General features: G+C 42.7%; 1 protein-coding gene across 1 annotated transcript; it reads left to right on the top strand.

The window, feature by feature from the left end:
• Positions 1-16,406: 16,406 nt before the first annotated feature.
• Positions 16,407-19,868, top strand: LOC120435370. The gene is made up of 2 exons (XM_039604860.1): positions 16,407-19,270; positions 19,740-19,868. Exon 1 carries the CDS (start codon positions 16,597-16,599, stop codon positions 17,497-17,499), a length of 903 nt encoding a protein of 300 aa, XP_039460794.1. The 5' UTR covers positions 16,407-16,596; the 3' UTR covers positions 17,500-19,270; positions 19,740-19,868.
• The last annotated feature ends 163 nt before the right edge of the window (positions 19,869-20,031 follow it).

Here is a 20,031-nt window from a genome sequence, read left to right as displayed (position 1 = left end):
AAATATTTATAGACAATATTCTGAGGTAAATGTGCACACTGGGAAGTGAAGGGATGGGTGCTCTGGTTTCAGACAAATTCCTTTCTTCATGCATGAGTAACTGGCCTCTGTACTTTCTAATGTGGAATGCTGACAGTATAGGGAAGGAAGGGGTTGATGAGGAGGAAGAGGAGAATGACAGTCTTGAGGTGATAGACAGGAAAACAAATTGATAGGGGGCTATCAGTTCTGCCTTATCACAGCCAAAGGGACTGATGTTGATTCATAAGCAGTAAACTGGCTGATAACAATTCCCTCTAACCCCTTACTCCCTCAACCTGTCCTTCCACCCTCGCCACCCATTCTCTTTCTGGTCAACCCTGAATGTACTTGCATATTTCTCTCTTGTTTCCTGACTTTGACATATCCATTCAATCCACTGGCTATTTGCATTTGATCCTTCTCCTTGGCAAATGTCTTTATTCCCTGCTATCTATATCTACTATCTATATTCTAATTTCCAGAAAAGTTGTTTACCTAAACTCTAATTGTAGTTCACCTTAAATGTTTTTTCAGTACCCTTGCTGATGTTAAGAGGGCAACTGATTCCTCATGTGCTGCTTTTACACTCTCTTTGCCACTACATTAGATTAGATTCGGATTTCATTATGATCTACTGAAGTGGAAATAACCACATCCAGTCTTTCAGTTACATGAAAAAAAGCCCGTGACCCAGCATTTTGAGTTTATTCAGTATTTTTGATTTCTTATGTTATATTGGAAATATTTTAAGTTCGTGTGTTGTTATTATTAGTTTGGATTTGGTTGAGTTTCATTCTAGTTTTTGTTTCATCTATGTCTCCTGTTTTATGCATCTTTTCCTGTCCAGTCTGTCTTGTCCTCAGTGTTTTATTTTTAGTTATGCCAGTGTGTCAGTCTCTCTCCATGTTCCATGTTCTAGTTGTCAAGCTTGTGTTGTCATGTCTCTTCATGTTTCCTGTTTCATTTTGAAAAGACTGGTGTTTCTATGTTCACTGTGTTTAGTTTTCCTTTTCCCTGTGGCATCATGTCAGCTGTGTCTCCCCAGGTGTTTCCACTTCCCTCATTACCCTCCTGTGTATTTAAGTCCTTTGCCTCCTTCTGTTCTTTGTTGGGTTGTCTGTTTATCATCATGTCAAAGTCACGTTAGGTCACAGAATTTCTGCTACACCTCAGGTTCATGCTTATGTTTAGACTTTTTTCACATTTATGTTTGCATGTTCCTGTTTAGTTTCATGTTCTTGTCTCTCATCATTGTTTTCATAACTAGTTTAGGTTTTTCCTAGTATAGGTTTTAGTTTAGTTTCGCCCTAGTTTCACCTTTCCTTGTTTTTCTGTTTTTTGGACATCAGCCCAAAGTAAAGGGCTTGATTCAGTTCCGTCTCTCCCTCGTCTGCTTTTTGGGTCTGCTCCATAAACACACAGGCGATCCCCGCCATGACAAACATGAACAAATGGATGCATTTCAACAGTTCTTCTAACTTCTGACACTAACTAAGTTTCCTGTGGAGTATATGCATTCAAAAAAATGTTCAAAGAATGTTAACATTTAATGTCAGTACAACCTAAAATACTGATCAGCACCCTGCAACTGAAGATTAAGTTTTATCAGCATTCGACCAGTGTCTAATCTACAACCTGTTTATGTACTTCAACCAAAATTAAAGACTGTGCCACAAAACTGGCATCATCATGGCACCTTAAAATTGCTGGTACCAAAGTTGAACCCACTGACATTAAATTGCTATTTTGATTATTCAGTGCCTTTGTTGGTTCTTATGTTGTTTTTAAAGTAGCTTTTTTTTCCATTCTTTTTCTACTGTTGGTTCTGTGTGATGTCAATCAGAGCACATATCCCTAATGTGGTCATACAGCTGTCATTATTATCATTATTATAATGGTGCCTCCATTATCCAGTAGACTGGTAAGGATACAGTCCTTAGAAATGGTAAAGGATACCTTGCTCTTTCTTTTATAGTTCATACCTGGAAAAGCCTGGTAGGCCATCAGGGGGTGTGTATTGAGGTAGGAGTACTGTTACGGTGCATTCACACCGAACGCGATAGACGCGACCAAAAAGCGCCACATGCCCCTAGCTGGTCACGTGCACATTCGCACCTCGAAGCGCGTCCAAAGCGAACTGGTTGCGCTTTAAAATATGCAATTTTCATGTGTGTGAAGCGGAAATGTGGGAGGAAGTAGTGCCAGACGGTATGTTTGCAAGACGGCAGCTGTCGATCTAGCGTTTGAAGAAAGAATCTCCCTTCTCTATTCACTGTGGAGAACAGAGCAGCGGCGTAAAGGACGCTTTACACATTAGTCATTAAAAAAATTTATTTGAAATAATATTAAGATGCTCAAACAGAAAAACATTAAACATAAATATATAAAATATAACTATTTACAGAGAGACAGGAATAAAAAGGACCCAGCTTAAAGTGGAAAAGCCTCAGGGAGAAGGAGGAGAAAAATAATAACATTGTTTCTGTCCTGGAGAGCCTGCTGCCTCATCAGAAAACTACTGATTGCTAGAATGAATGGCTTTGGCTGGACCTGCTCCTTTGAAATAGGTCAGAGCATCACGTCATCAGGCTCCTGATTGGTTGTCGCGGCGCGACTTGACGCTGGAGTTCAGATTTTTCAAACTCGAGCGGTAGACGCGATAAGCGGGAATGCACAAAATGCACCACACAAACTGCAGCGCGTATTTTACTTTGCGCTCCAAACGCGTCAGTCGCGCTACTTGGTTGTGCGAATCAGGCAGAAAAGCGTTTTCGCGACGCAAATCTGCTTCTGAAGTTTCACGCGACACCCAGTCGCGCTTCATCGTGCTCCTCCATTGACTTTACATGTAAACCTGAAGCTCTGGTCGCGTCTATCGCGTTCGGTGTGAATGCACCGTTATGGTTGGGCAGGGTTGGGCTTTTTTCTCCTTTCGCTTTCTCTCTTGCTCTCAGATGGAGTTGTGGACTGGTCCTTCCTCACGGGCCCGTCTGCAAATGGAGTTTCGCTTTGCCGGGCTTCTATCCCACACCTGCTGCTATTTAATCAGCTCATGGTATTTAAGAATCAGCTGGTGCTGCTATTCTCTGCCAGATCATTGTCACCATAATGGTGGTAATTAGGCCTCCCTTGTTACAAACTAGCTTCCATGTGGCAGTATTGCCTTATTTATTCTCCAGTAGTCTGCCTGAATCCTGGGTGAACCTTCCCAGGTTCCTGACTTGTGTAGCTTTGAGCAGTTTAACAGACAATGAGTCAAATAGCTGGACTTTCATCGCTCCATATAGATATCTAGCCTGCCCACCAATAGCTCCAAGGCTCCTTTCAAGGAATCAGCAAGTAAGGTTTCAAACTGCAATCATAAATCAAAGACTTATCAGCTCTTCCTTGGTTACAGCTGACACCCTCTGTCTTCTTTGAGAAAACCCAGGCCCACTTCAGTAGACATAACACCCTCTCAAACTACTTTCCTGCTCTGCATTAACATCTTTTACCAGCTGAATAAATCTTTTAGACCTGCTATCAATCGTCTGAGTCTGTGTCTGATTTTCAGTTGAACATGACATCTCACTAGGCCCTACGCATCTGTTGTTCAAATTTTTGGTTTGCAAGTGGCTGACAATCTTGCGAAAGGCGACCTAAATGGAAATTAGTTAAAACAGTTTGTTTCTGACAATAGTTAGCCCAGTACAAGACAAATGAGTGTACTATGCAAAACTATCATCTCAAGCTACAGTGGGGTTGAGCTTTCAGAACCACAAATTTCACAACCACATATGAGACTTACGTTTTCTGCCCATTAACAGAAAATGGGCAGATGTCTGAAAGGGCCCTCTGATACTCACTCACATACGCACGCACGCACACACACACACACACACACACACTTATGCATGAAGCTAGAGATGCTATAAACCCTACAAATTGGTGGGGTCTATTTCAGTCTCCTGTGAAAGTTTAGTAAACTCAGCTGGCCTTTTGGCCCATATCCTCTGCCTTATCCTTAGCTTGTGTGTATATGTCAGTGTGTTAGTGTGTGTGTGTGTGTGTGTGTGTGTGTGTGTGTGCATGTGTGTGTGTAGCACACAGCCAGCTACATCACAGGCTGACAGAGCCCTTTCCTTTTATAGCTGCCCCCCGAGTAACCAGCCCTGAAAATGGAAGAGGACAGGGGACAGACACTGTGTCACATTCTCACACACACCTGCTCAGTAAGACACACACTTATATACACTCTAGCACACAATGTCCAGTGTATTGATATGCAGATGCACAGAGCTCTTGTGCTTGCAGTACTTTAAATTTACACATATGTAGGAACATTTTAATATCTATAAAAAGATGTACACAAAAATAGCAACACATAAAAGTATACTGTACAATCTTTGCAGAACACACATGCACACACAAACAGGCCAGGCACATTTGTGTGGCTATAACAATAAAGGTGATCTCTGCTCTGCATTAGGCTGAGATATACAGTTCCTCTTCATGCTGCTGATCTACATCTTTTCTAATTAACAACAATAATTCCTATCTCTCCTCTATTTACTGCTGTGGTAATAGGGGATATCATGACAGGTATTAACCCAATTATCATGAGAATTATAGCCTCCTCCATGCCCTAGCTGTGTTCCAGTGTGAAACTGTAACCATCACCATCCATCCTGCCTCCATAACAAAGCCCATTAGGAGCCTCACAGCCACAGTTATCGCTCAATGGATGTTTGCATGAGAGGGAATAAGCTTTATCTAAATAGATACTTCTAAACTCAACATAAGCTAACTTTTATAAGGCTGTTTCCAGCTTTTGCCTGACAAAACTAATGAATAAGATAAGATTTTAACTGTGGAACACCAGTGTATCATACTATAGAAGTGTAACTGTCAGTCTCACTTGGTTGATTAAAAAAACTCTGGTGTCATTTATGATGAACCTGTGTTGCACTGAAATATTTCATAACAATTTGGCAATCAGATGTTTTAACCATCTGAGATCTAAGTTGTCATTATGATGTCTCCAGCCCTTAAGTCTGATCTTAGGCAATCAGAATATGTCATTTTTGTTTTTAACTGGTCTCCCATGACTAGGGATGGGTATCGTTTAGGTTTTATCCGATACCGGTGCCAAACCGGTACTTTTGAAACGGTGCCGGTGCTTAAACGGTGCTCAAACCGGTGCTTAAAGAATGGAGAACACAAAATTGGTCCAAAACCTCTCATGTTCAGCTTTTTTTTTGTAAAAGATAACAATGTTAGCCTTTTCTGCAGCTATTGGGCATATATGGTATCACTCTTGGCTGGAAGCAGTGCTTAAACAATGGAAAAACACAAACTTTGTCCAAAACCCCTCATGTTCAGCTGTTTTTTTAAAAGATAACAATGTTAGCCTTTTCTGCAGCTATAGGGCATATATGGCATCACTCTTGGCTGGAAGCAGTGCTTAAACAATGGAAAAAACACAAACTTTGTCCAAAACCTCTCATGTTTAACTGTTTTCCACTTTTTCTTTGGTCATTTTAGCCTTTTGGGCCGGGTGAAGGGAGTATCTGCCATCAAACAAGAAGACAGCTGCATGTAACTACGACGGTGTTTGCTAGTTCACCTTACATGCATTAATGTAATAATGTGGTTAGCCTACTCAACGTTAATTACACACGAACAACATGAAGCTACTCACGCAGAGGAGAACGGCTGCTGCTGCCATCATCATCCGTCATCATTTCTGCTACGCTGACAGGGCTAGGGGCCAGGACTCTCTATTGGGGGATGTTGCTAACTCCGGGTCCGATAACAGGCACCACACCCGCAGTAGATGTGCAGTGTGAGGTCTCGCAGCAAGCTATCAAACACGGCTTATTTCTCGGCTTTAAAAAAACCGCTATGCGCCGCCAGGTGTTTCATCAGATTTGAGGTGTTACCTCCTTTGCACAGTATCACAATATCAGCTTAAAGCACTTGTTGCAGGCTGCTGAGTTTGCATCTTTGCTGTGAAGTACAGCCAGACTTTTGATCGCTTCGCCTTGGGCATTTTTAATCTGTAGCTCTGCTCTAAAAGAACGTGACGTACCTGGCCCCGCCTACTATCCTCGGAAACGTAAAATGATTGGCTAGAATCGGCTCAGGGGAAATAAAAGCACCGAAATAAAGCACCGAAATGTGCGCTGCTTTTCGGTCTGGTTACTACCGTTTATGTCAGCACCGGTGCCATCATGGCACCGGACACCGGTACCCATCCCTACCCATGACTTTGACAATCCATGATGATTCTGACCCTTTTAAAAGTCTGATCACATTTTATTTTTTTCAGAAAAGGCCATTTTGGCCTTCTCCAAAATATATGGTTAGATTTGATAGCTTAGAGTCTAAGCTATCAAATCTAACCATATATTTATAGGTCATTCAACATGTTTGTCAGATCGGTTAAAAATGCCAAGTCTAACAGCCACTGACCGTCATTAAGTTGCATGTATTCTGCTTGCTTCTGCTTGGGATTTTAGTTCCTTCACCTTTTTCTTTCTTAGCTCGCTTTTCGGCGGGAATGTAGTGTCGTATTTTCCGTGAACAGTTTGAAAATGCCGCTCCACATTTCCCTTCTTTGGCATTGCGATGGTAGCCTGGCAGATGAGGCAAACGCACTTCGAAAATGACATCGTGAAAAAAAAGTCCTCCTCCCATTCCGTATTAAAGTGATACGTTTTTGTCTTCTTACTTGGTCCAGCTCCCTCACTTATTTTTAACCCTTTCTTAGGTTTAAGAGAAAAAACCGAGAGCTAAAAATTGGAGTTAACTGGCTGACTAGCTTGTCAGTTTTACTACACTTCGCGCCGCTGTTTGCGCATGCGCAGCGACCTAAGCGTCAGAAAAAATCTGATGTCATCTGACTGGCTTCCCTGTATCAATCAAGTGACGGGATGGATGATAGGCTGGCATCTATTTTTTTAATGCCATGCGATCTACCAATACTACCTTTGCGATCGACTGGTCGATCGCGATCGACGTATTGAGCACCCCTGGCTTAGACTGTGTAGGCTAACTACACAGCTATGCTCGGCATGCATGAAAATAAAACAAAATGCAATAAAAACAGACTTTCAGACCTGCAGACTACATGGATTTCTGGGAGTTGTTGTTTACGGCATTTCCTGCTGGAAAATCACAAGCTCGCAATATACTGCTTACATATTAAATAAAGAGATTAACTTAACTTTGCCAGTTCATAACAAATTTTTTTAGTATTTTACTAGTTTTATGAAATTTGATTTTCACAATAAACAGGTGTCCAACAAAATGTCAGACATTGAAACAATTCTGCACTTAATAAACTGAAGTGCCAAAGCCAGCAATTTAGATGTGCTTTTGCATCAAAATTTGCATCTTAGAGTCAACAAATCACAAAAAGCATAGATTAATTTTCATTTAAAATTTTAAGCTTTATTTACAAAAATATCTACCAGTCAGTTAACCCATGGGATTCTTAATTCTCTCCTCATCTTTATGTTGAGGACGACAATCTAAAGAGTGAGTTGGAATCTATGCACTTCACATTGTATCTCCTCCTGGGATTTGATATATGTTGTGAACAGAAAAGTGTCTGAAGAGTAACATCAGTCTGGGCTCCCCACTGCATATGAGCAGTGATCCACTAATATACTGATGAAAGGACGTAGAGAAAGAGGAAGGATCTGATTGTTAGGAGAGGATGGATTTTTCGAGGGGAAAGTCAATTACGGCTCACAAAGCACTCGGTTAAAATATCAAGGTCATCATACGGTGATAGGCCCTGTATGCGTGCTGTGTCAAAGTGCCATTTTTCATCGCTTTGTGTCTCTTCTGGAGGTTAGATCCATTTGGGATCCATTTATTAACCCTAAAGTGCTGCTGGTGGCAGGAGCTGGGCTCTCTGCGGTGTGGGGCTGGAGAGCTAAGGAGAGGTCGGCAGTGGAGACAGACAGAGCAGTGTGTGTGTGCCTGTGTGTACAGCAAGGGGTTGTTGCTTGTAGCCATGCACATGCACTCCGCCCATCTATCTAACAGAGTAACGCTTGGACACGCTGTGATGAACAGAGGGGACACGGAAATCTACACAAACTCAATCTGTGCTTATTGTCAATAAAGATTAGAGAGATCATCAAAGAAAAGATGGGGACGGTTGTTTTTACCGCAATAATGACACGGTGCTTTAGGAGATTAAAAATCAATGGAGCCCAGCAGCTCACTGAGCGACAGTATCTTTAGATGTACAGTGTCCAAATGACTTTTGTGTTCCAGCCGTCGAAGCAAAAGGTGAAGGTAAGTCCATAGCTCTGTCAATGAAGAACAATATTTCTTTGTTGTAGGACTCAACAATGCAAAGAGGTCTGTTCAAAAGTGTATACATCCTGCCCGAAGTGACTAAATTGCAATAAATGTATTCATTTTTCATTCAAAATCTGTAACATGGATTCCAAAGATTTTGACCTTGGGAGCAGCATTTATTTAACAGGGACTGTGTTATGGTCTCGATCCATCAATGTAAATGTAATCCTAAATGTTCTTTGTAATTTCAGTAACTTGTAATTAGTGGCATGGCTGTTTTCTTGGACTTCTCTGCTTTTCTGTTTGTATCCTTGGAAAGGCGGAACAGCAGTGGATAACAGCCAAGGCATCAAGGCCTACAAATATGTATAACTCTCCACTGAAACTACAACAAATAACAAACTGTCAGTCAGGCAAGGTGACAGCTGATAGAGTGACCCTCCTTTTGAAACACAAGGAAGGAAGTATATCAGAGCCCCTACACCATCCTGTATTTACATAACTGTCTGTTGGAGGCATATGGGACCCTGCAGGTCAGACAGGTTGTCAATAACAAACAATGTTAAGATGATGTGTAGCAGGCTGATGCTTTGACTTAAAATAGATACAGCAGCATACACACCTGCATCAAGATAGTATAGCTGAATGATATTAAGGAAATGTGCTGTGTGTAACAGCAGCATATGATCTATATTTCTTTAGGATGTGTTAAGTTCTAGCCTGTATGAGATATCCTGACAGAGCATACAAACAAGGACTATAGACTGGAATGTGGTAGTACTCTAAATCTCCATTCTTTGTAATTGCCAACAGGAGGCAGGTTCACTGATGTAAAAGGGCTGATTATACTGAAATGGGAAATGACCCTACTGCTCATCTGATCTGTGACATAACTAAATACTTTTCTGACAAGTTCATGGTCTCAATTGTTGGTTCAAAGTCTTATAAAATACAACATTTTGCAATGGCTAAGCTTCTCATCACTTGACCAACTATTATAGTGCTTTTCTACTTTCCTGAGCACTCAAGCACCTTATATAGTATTGTCATTCACACATTTCTATCTAATATTCATACTTTGGCATGCAGATGGGAGCGGCCAAGTGTTTGAACTACCAACTCTAAACAGAAAAAGTCTAAAGCATGTACAAATTTAAGCATATTAGCCAAGATAGTAGTGAAGCCAGCCAGTTGTAACTTAGCTATGCAATATAAATCTACCTTTGTTTGTTTTTTTTCAAATTCAAGTCAACTTTATGTTCATTATACTAAAGTATAGGCTTGTGTCTCGATTTTGCACAATACATACAAAAGTGCAACATAATAATGCAGCACACTCCTGTAAAGCTGGCATCACAGTTCATGTGTTCAGCTTGCACACAACAGTGTGAGCTGACTGCAGTTCACTGAATAGTCACAGGTGGCATTAATAGCAATGCAAAGCATTCCTGTCATTACGACGCATTATTACAAACTGTGGTGCTCATTGTTACAATCTCAGACTGAAACATTTTTATGAAAATGCTAAAGGCATTTCGTGGCACTAATTACTTATTTTCTTTTAAACTTGGCCTAAATCATTATACTATCATAGGCCCTAATTAGCTTTTTAATTAAACTTGGCCTACATTGAGCGCTTTGAGTAGTCCGGGAGAGTAGAAAAGCGCTATATAAGAATCAGTCCATTTACCATTTACCATCTACATTTTTCCTGTTTTGTATTTTTCTTTTTTTTTCTTTTTCTTTTTTTTTGCTAAGATGTTCTTCTCCTGTGAACATTTACAACAGAGGTAATTAAGATAATGGAGCCTGCTTCACAATTGTCTGTCAGGGGAAAGCATGACCAAATCAGGTAAATGCCCTTGGATGTACCAGATTAGGAAATTAGCTGTTTGATAATTCATTCAGTGGGAATGGTAAAGCTTCTTTGAATCTCTTGTGTTCATTATGCCTATGTTTGATTCATGTGTTGCTAGTCTTTTCTGTCCTATGGAAAACTGAGACGCCTGTGAATGGATGTAATTGATCAGGGGATGTACTGCACCTTACACATTGGTGGAGTGGTACTTAGTTTGTGTGTGTTGGAATGTGTATATCACTAGATATATGTTTGTGCATGTCTTTGTGTGTCACTGTGTCATCTGATTCTGGCTCATCAGCATGAAGCATTCTTCAATGAACACAGTCCATTAACAGTTCTATCTAAAGGTGATCCAATGCTGACTCAGGTTCTGAGGAGGAGGAAGTGATTCTTGAAGGACAGTCTTCTGATGATGAACTCCCCCTTTTACAGCCCCCATCCCCTGGAGTGAAGGATTGTGGGGTTTGCACTCCAACCCCAACCCTGCCACAAAAGGGAACTGAACAGTCTAGGGGAAAAAAATGCTGATGTGAGAAATCAGGAGAAAACCCTGCTGGGGTCAAGGAGAACAGAAACGCAAACAGCGAGGTGTAATGATTTAACTCAACTATAGCACTTTCTATAAGAGTAAGAGAGGCCAAAGGAAAAAGGAATTAAATGAGTTGTAAGGAGCAAAAAGAAAAAAAAGACAAAAATACCCAGGAAGATAAATGAGTGTGTGAACAAGATAACACAAAGAATAGAGGAGATAGAGAGTCATGTGTATGAGCAGGAAATGTTCCGATATTATCCCACAGTCTCTTTAGACAGTTTTTCTATGATAAGAGGTGATACCTCGAGTGTAAAAGGTGTTGGCTTGAAAGAGAGCTGGAGAAAAAAGAGAGATAGAGATGTAGACGGATAGAGAGGCACAGATTAAATGGAGAAAGGAGGGTGACATCACTTAGGAGATGAAACCAGCCAAAGAATAGTGTGCCCTTCAGGCTGCCACACACTCAGAAACATAGTTGTGATTTCATCACTTCACAGGGCATTGTATTGACCTACATGAATTTTTCTGGTGACCCAAGCTAACTACTTATTGCCTGCTCCAAACAACTATCATACCCTTCACCCTGAAAAAATGTCTTTAAAATGTAATAATTTACATTAGTCTTGTTTTTTTTTTTTAAATTTTGGGGCAGTGCTGACCTCTGCCAAGCCAACAGTCTCAAACATCATATTCAGTTATTAGGCAATAATAAATTACACTAATTACTGCTATTAGATATTACTGAATATTTGATCAAGAAAAAGTAGTATAAACATTTGACCACTCATGTTTTAACTTTAAAACACAGACAATGTACCTGAAAAAAGGGAAAATTATCATGAGTAACGAAGTGGTGTTTCCTGACTGAGAACGTCTAACTGAATGCTGCATTTCCCCTAGGAAAGAGCATTCAAATCTGTTCAGTTTTATTTAAACAGTGCCAAATCACAGCAAAAGTTGCCCCAAGGTGCTTTATATTGTAATGTAAGAAGCCTATGATAGTACGGGGAAAACAGAAGAACAGAAAAAAACAAAACATTGTCAGATTTGTCTCACTGTTATGCATCTCCTCTTAGTAGCTTCAGAGTTCATCCTGTTAGTGTCCTATTTCTAAGTCCTCCTGTCCTATTTCTGAACTTCTTACTTTTACATCATTGTCAAGTCAAACCGAGTAGGAGGTGGAGAGCCTGAGGTAAAAAAGTAAAAGTGATAGACTGGAGGGCGGAACTAATCTTGTGTCTGGGTTTCTGAGGAAAAAGAAGGTGAACTGGGGAACAACAGGAAGTTGCCACTTACGGGAAAACCCAGCATAATTCTTTCAACAAGTTGTCACCAACATGGATAGTGTGTTGAACTGATGTATCTACAAAGCCAGGGAGGCAGCCGGTAAGGAAATGGTTGCTGATTATGTTAAAAGACTGGTTGAAGCGAGTTGCTAAAGAATCGCGGCTGCCGCTAGCTTACATAGCATTAGCATTGTGCCGTGAGTTGGTCGGCTGTTTACGAGCGGCACCATTGTTTATTGTTGGTCTGTGTATGGAAGACTATTAATGCTTGCATATGGTTAAGAGAAGCTGGTTATAAATACTATTGTTACTGCTTAAGTTCAAGTGCAGATTGATCATTTAATTTAGCACTTTAATAGAAAGCAGTATTTTTCAAGTTGTATGTACAATTGTTAGTGAATTACATAATTTGAGCATTTAAAAATACTCAAGTAAATATTGTGCTACAAAGCTTATGTGCTGCATTGATGTGTTTTAAAAAAAAAATGTGTTTGGTATTGTTCACAATATTTGCAGATGCACACATAATTTGTATTTTGGGTTTTGGTTTGTATTTAAAGGTTTTTCACCTATGACTGACTATGGCCGAAAAGAAGATTAAAGGAAAAAAAAGGAAAACAAAAGATCTGCCTGGTCATTGAGTGAAACCCAGTTAGACACCTGTGGTAGATGCATCAATCCCTTTCAAGCAGGGAAGCTGCACAAACTTAAAGAGCTTGACAGTGAAAACCGGAAATTAAAATCTGGGAGCGATGACCTGGAGTCCTGGGAAAAGGGAATAATTAGTGCAAAGAGAAAATTCGGAGAATCCCTCAAATTGCATGTGCCATTCCCATTAGTAAATAAACCCCAGTTGAGCACTGAGCATACAAGAATGGCAGACCAAGCTGCTGGGAAGTCAGTTGAACAGCTCAAAGGAGTGAGGACAACAGCTAAGAGATCATTCTCGCGTCTGGTTAATAGCGTTACGAGGACGCATGACGATATGACTGAAGGAGAACTCAAAGACAGTTTCAATAGACTGACAACGGAAGCAGAGAAAGTCATGGAGGCCAATGATGATCTAGAGGCCGGTTTCATTGCAGAGCTAGAGACAAAGCTTGACACAAGTGAAGCAGTTGTGCTGACAGAACAGCAGAAAGTCGACTTAGCAAAGACTGCAAGTGAATGTGAGTTAAAACTGAAGGAAATAAAAACTCTAGTCAGAGAGACTCTCTGGGCCAACTTTGGAAGTGCAGAATTGTCCACAGCACTGGCTGAGTGTGAACATGTTGCTGCCATTAAGCCTAACGGTAATTATGAAGTGTATGATCTCGTACTTGGCCACCTGAAAGAACTGGTGGGAGTGGCAAAGGAGAGCTATATCAAGTGGAAGCATTGGATCCCATCGAGTGTCCGGAGGGACCTTCAAAGCAATCTACAGAGGCTGGAACTCTGCATCCCCAGGCTGGTTTCCAGAAAAGCTGACTTTCTGGAGATGAGAATAAAGGAGGATGCTGATCACCTGACGTCATTGCCAGCTACCTCCAGCTGCCCCATGCCAATCATCAAGCTGAAACCAACGGCCCTTCCCAAGTTTCTTGGAAATAAACGAGACTTCCACAGATGGAAGAAGGAATGGGTGGCTCTTCAGGGGCAGGCGGAGCCATCTGGTTCGAAAGAGATCAAAAAGTTTCAGCTACTTGATAGTGTGGATGAGAAAATAACAAGAGAGCTCCGACTCACCACTTATAACACTACAGATGACATCTTTCGTGTTTTGGAGAATCGGTTTGGCAATCAAACATCAATTGCTATTGAAATAGTGGAGGAATTGCAGAGAATGCCAGCTGTTAAGAGCCACCAGCCAAGAAAAATAGTGGAGTTAATTCAAGCTGTGGAGAAGGCGCTTCAAGACCTGGTTGACCTTGGTGACACGGGGCTATAAAACCCATTGGTGACAAAGTCAATCGAAAGTAAACTTCCAGAGACACTCAAAAGGAGTGGCTTATTTATGTTGCTGACAGTAGAAACGCTGTGACACCAGAAAGACGATTTGATAGTCTCCTGGAATTCCTCAAAGAGCAAGAAACCATATATGAGCAGCTTGATCATCTGAAAGAGGAAGAGCCAAGCAAGAGAGAAAGAGTGGAGCTGAAACATTCCAGAACCAGATTCACCAAATCAGGCAGTGACAAAAGGTGTGTGGTCTGCGGTGATGGAAAGCATAAAAAGAAACTCTACTTCTGCAGGCAGTTTAAAACATTAAAGCTTGCAGAAAAAAAGGCTGCAATTAAGAAACTAGGCGCATGCTGGAGTTGTCTCGAGGTTCATGACAACGGGTCATACTGCAAACCCACTTATCTGTGCAAAAACCCAGGCTGCAAAGAAGCGCACGCTGCAGAGCACCATTACTACCTATGCCCAAATGCTGAGGTGAGGAAGGGAAGTGCAGCAGGGAGGCAAAACAGATCTGATCCAGAGGGAGGAAAGGTCAGCAGGAAATGTACGGAGGATCAGGAGGAGTTCCTCAGAAAACTATCACCTAAACTGGCAAGAGAATGCAGGGATGCATTTTCAAACACTGCATCCAGGGCATGCAGCACCACCAAGGAGCAGCCAAGTCTCCTATTTGAAGGTGGGCTTCGAGAGCTGCCAGTAATCATGATGCTCCTTGAGGTCACAGCTAATGCTGGGCAAAAGATTGGGACATTAATTGACCTGGCTTCTGACACTAACTATATAACCCACAGGACTGCAAGTAGTCTTAACCTAAGAAGTGAAGAAATCACTCTGGTTGTTCATGGAGTAGGGGGAATGAAAACGCACGTGAAAACAAGGCGGTATCTTTTAAAGATCCGAGTCAGAACGCCTAGAGGCACACTTAGGTCACACCAACTGGTCTGCTATGGACTCGACAGCATAGCAGAAGTCCACAAACATGTCACACCGAGTCAGCTACAAAGGTTCTTTCCGGATATACCACTCAACGATCTTGTAAGACCGAAAGACATTCATCTGCTCATAAGTCATAAAGAAGGTCGACTAGCGCCTCAGAGGAGCAGAGTCATTGGTGACCTTGTGTTATGGGATGGGCCACTTGGAAAGACAGTTGGGGGAACTCACCCTGAGCTGTTCGAGGAGCTTACTGTCTCTGCCCACATGTCCAAGACACACTTTGCCAGGTCAATGAGAGCAGCAGCTGTCAAGTATGAGGAGCTCATTGGCGAGGCCTCAGACCAGTCTTCAAAAGGGAAGCATGTTCCTGCTAAGTTTCAGAGGTCAAGCACCTCAACCACCAGTCAAGAATTTTTAGAGTGGTGGAAGTGGGATAGTATTGGTGCTGCATGTGAGCCAAAGTGTGGGGGTTGCCGTTGTGGAAATTGCCAGCCAGGTGGGAAAGAAATGACACTGGCTGAGGAAAGAGAGCTTGAAATAATAAGAGAAGGGCTCACCTATGTCACAGGTGATGGTCACAGCGAGGAACCACACTGGCATGCCAAGTACCCCTGGGTTGAAGATCCAGCGTCCTTACCAGACAACAAAAGAGGAGTTGAGAGCACATTCCTCCGGACAGAGAAGCAGTTGGCCAAGGAGCCTGAATGGAAAGCCGCTTATGCGCTCAGGTGCATGACATGGTGGAGCGTGGGGCTGCAGTCAAGTTGTCCAAGGGCATGATCAGTAACTGGGATGGGCCAGTGTGGTACGTGAGTCACCTCATTGCTCGAATCCTCACTCTGTTACAACTCCAGTGAGGCTTGTGTGGAATAGCAGCCAGAGGTTTAGAGGTGTGAGCTTGAACGACCTGCTAATAAAGGGTCCAGATGTCCTCAACCAGATTCGGGCAGTTCTCCTCAGATTCAGAGGCGGAGTGTATGGCGCCTTGGTGACATAAAAAGATGTACAATTCAGTTTGGTTGGAGGACAGAGATGCACCTGCATAGATTCCTCTGGCGGGACTCTGAGGATGACGAGCTAGAGGAATATGCAATCACAAGGGTGAATATTGGAGATAAACCGGCAGGATGCATTGCACAGCTGGCAATGCGTGAAACTGCCAGCCTTTCTACCTTTTCCCACCTCAAGGAGGAACGTCAGGTACTCCAGCAAGACAGTTATGTCGATGACATCCTTACCTCTCACAATGACATGAACCAACTAGAAGTCATTACAGAGAACATTGGGCGAATTCTAAAGGCTGGAGGATTTGAGCTGAAGCCTTGGGTCTTATCTGGGCAAAGTGGGAGGAGGAAGCGCGATGACAAGGGTGAGAAGACAAGGATGAAAACCATAGTCCTACCAAACCAAATGCGTGACGAAGAAAACAAAGCTCTTGGTCTGGGTTATATAGTGGAAGAAGACAAGCTTCATGTCATGGTAGCAATCAACTTCTCCAAGAAGAAGAAAAGATCTTGCGAGTTGGCCAAGACCTTGTCCAGGAGCAGATTAAGACCCACACGCCAAACCCGCTGACACGAAGAGAGCTTCTCAGTCAAGTGTCAGGGTTGTATGATCCAGTCGGTTTGGTCACTCCTGCAAAGCAAAAAGGAGCAATCTTAGTTCGCAGAACATTCCAAGAGACAAAAGTTGAAAGCTGTTTGGTCAAGGACACTTGGGACATGGCGCTCTCAGATGCCCTGAGGGAGGACGCCATTAGGCTTTTTGAGGAGTATGCCCAGCTTAGCAAAGTCACATTTGCCAGGGCGCTAACTCCCCCATGCTTCACCGAAGAACCCTGGGCTATTACTTTCTCCGATGGAAGTGAGCAAGCCTATGGGGCAGTGTTGTACTTAAGGTGGAATTCAGATCAGGGCTCAATCATTAGATTGGTGGAGTCCAAAGCTAAGTTAACGCCATTGGACCACAAAGGGGATGTTGTCAAAGCAGGGCTGTGTGGGGCAGTGTTTGCCTCACGCCTAAAGAAATACTTTGAGGCGCAAAGCCGGATTCAGGTTGAGAGGTGGTATCACTTTGTCGACAGCCAAACCGTCATTGGGGCAATACAGAGGGAGAGCTATGGTTATCAGACCTTTTTCGCAAATAGGATTGGAGAAATACAGAGCAGCACAAGGACTCAAGATTGGTGGTGGATCCCTGGCCCTCAGAACATTGCGGATGTAGTCACAAGAGGAGCCAGTCCCAGAGATCTAGATGAAGACTCAGAATGGCAAAATGGTCCAAAGTTCTCGAGTTTGCCTGTGAGCGAGTGGCCAGTTAGGTCAGCGAAAGAGTTAGCCGTCACTGCCAAAGAAAACGTCAATAAGCTGCAAAGAAAGGCATTTGTCGCTGCCTTGACAAGGGCCGAGGTAAGAGGGCAAGAAGAAAAGCAAAGTCGGGCTGAGGCCCAGGGAGAGCAGCGAAGACCACCTGCAGGGTCAGTCATCAAGAACCTTGTAGATGTCAAGCGGTCCAGTGACCTAACCCGATTGGTAAGATCAGTTGCTTGGACTTGGAGAGCAGCTAGAAAGTTTCTTGGGGGAAATCCAGCTGCTAATGACCCAAAGTGGGAGGCAGTCCCGTAGGCAGGAGTAATTTCAGTGAAGGAACGTGAAGATGCCCTAAGAGACATCTTCCTTGCAACACAAGACAGCGCAGTCTTCCCAAACACTACTACAGATAGACTGGTAGTATACAAAGACCCAAGCTCTGGGCTCTTTGTTTGTGGTGGCCGAGTGCAAGCTTTTAAGAAAGACCAGATTAGTGTTCCCATCTTGGCTTATGATGCTTGGGTGTCTACACTGTTAGCCCGGGAGGCCCACAATGAGAGTCATGAGGGAGTTGCTGGGACCCTGCTCAGAATGAGGAAGAAAGCGTGGGTCATAAGAGGGAGAAGGATTGCTCAAAAGGTTGTTGATGGTTGTGTGGTTTGCCGGAAAGCAAAAGCACAGAGTTGCCGGCAAATAATGGGCGACTTACCTCCGGAAAGAACTCAACCTGCTTTACCTTTTGAGTTCACAACAGTGGATCTCTTTGGACCCTACCAAGTAAAGGATGACGTCAAGAAAAGAGTCATGATAAAGGTTTGGGGGGTTGTATTCTGTTGTATGGCCAGCAGGGCGATTCACACGGAGTTAGTAAACTCCTTGTCGACTGAAGGCTTCTTGATGGCTTACCAGAGATTTACAGCAATTAGAGGACATCCAAGAAAGATCTGGTCAGACCCAGGCACCAATTTCATAGGAGCAAAGCCTGTCTTGAAGGAACTTTACAGATTCTTGGAAAGTCAGAACAAGTTCGTCTTGGAGGAGACTGCGGCAAAGAATGGAACAGAGTGGATGTGGAAAGTTAATCCAGCTGATTCCCCACATAGGAATGGAGCTGCTGAGGCTGCTGTGCGCATTGTGAAGAGAGCGCTCCAGAGTCTTGGAAGGGACTCTGGGCTAAGTTACAGTGAGTTCCAGACAGCTCTTCATGTGGCAGCTAACCTTGCAAATGAGCGCCCGATTGATGCCAGAGTACAGAGTCGGGAAGGTTGCATTCATTACCTCACACCCAACAGTCTTTTGCTTGGTTGAGCATCTCAAGATGGGGACTTCAAGATGTTTGACTTTTCCATTTACCCCTATAAGAGACTCCAGGCGATTCAGGCAGAAGTGAGCAAGTTTTGGAGGTCCTGGAGCCAACTTGCTGGCCCTAATTTGTTTGTAAGGAGCAAGTGGCACACTGCACACAGAAATGTCGCTGTTGGAGATGTTGTCTGGTTAAGTGATCAGAATGCGCTGAGAGGACACTTCAAGATGGGCATAGTTGTCAGCACTAATCCAGACAAAAAAGGTATTGTGAGGGACGTCAATGTCCGGGTATGCTCAAGTTACAGCGGTTCTGTGGCTAAGTCCTTGAGAGCGAAGGACTTAAGCTCTGGTTCAAAGGGAGCGACTCCGGTGACTCAAGCTACCATCCTTCATAGAGACGTCAGACGTCTAGTTGTTCTATTACCTGTGGAGGAGCAAAATGGAACCAAGCCGTCACCATCATGCTTCAATGGGATGAGTTAAACAGCGGTTTGCTTGTGAAGTTGGCGATCTCCCGTGTTCCAAGGGAAGATCGAGCGGGAGGTGTCAAGTCAAACCGAGTAGGAGGTGGAGAGCCTGAGGTAAAAAAGTAAAAGTGATAGACTGGAGGGCGGAACTAATCTTGTGTCTGGGTTTCTGTCTGGGAGGAAAAAGAAGGTGAACTGGGGAACAACAGGAAGTTGCCACTTACGGGAAAACCCAGCATAATTCTTTCAACAAGTTGTCACCAACATGGATAGTGTGTTGAACTGATGTATCTACAAAGCCAGGGAGGCAGCCGGTAAGAAAATGGTTGCTGATTATGTTAAAAGACTGGTTGAAGCGAGTTGCTAAAGAATCGTGGCTGCCGCTAGCTTACATAGCATTAGCATTGTGCCGTGAGTTGGTCGGCTGTTTACGAGCGGCACCATTGTTTATTGTTGGTCTGTGTATGGAAGACTATTAATGCTTGCATATGGTTAAGAGAAGCTGGTTATAAATACTATTGTTACTGCTTAAGTTCAAGTGCAGATTGATCATTTAATTTAGCACTTTAATAGAAAGCAGTATTTTTCAAGTTGTATGTACAATTGTTAGTGAATTACATAATTTGAGCATTTAAAAATACTCAAGTAAATATTGTGCTACAAAGCTTATGTGCTGCATTGATGTGTTTTAAAAAAAAATGTGTTTGGTATTGTTCACAATATTTGCAGATGTGTGATAGCAAACATAATTTGTATTTTGGGTTTTGGTTTGTATTTTTAAAGGTTTTTCACCTATGACTGACTATGGCCGAAAAGAAGATTAAAGGAAAAAAAAAAGGAAAACAAAAGATCTGCCTGGTCATTGAGTGAAACCCAGTTAGACACCTGTGGTAGATGCATCAATCCCTTTCAAGCAGGGAAGCTGCACAAACTTAAAGAGCTTGACAATCATAGTATCTTTTCCTCCTCTCAGCAGCCTTTTGAGAGTTTTGGTTGGGATAGGCTTCCTCCATACCTCCCTTCCATTTCACCCCATAGTTGTACTGGTCACTGTGCAGCTTCAGAAGCATATAAA

This window comes from Oreochromis aureus, linkage group 20, assembly GCF_013358895.1.
Source record: "Oreochromis aureus strain Israel breed Guangdong linkage group 20, ZZ_aureus, whole genome shotgun sequence".
Taxonomy (NCBI): Eukaryota; Metazoa; Chordata; class Actinopteri; order Cichliformes; family Cichlidae; genus Oreochromis; species Oreochromis aureus.
Note: the sequence above shows the minus strand (reverse complement) of the source record. Positions and strands in the feature narration are given on the sequence as shown.

What these genes read in the sequence shown, in the direction of transcription:
- LOC120435370 (XM_039604860.1), top strand. Translation starts at nt 16,597, where the DNA reads ATGGCGCTCTCAGATGCCCTGAGGGAGGACGCCATTAGGCTTTTTGAG.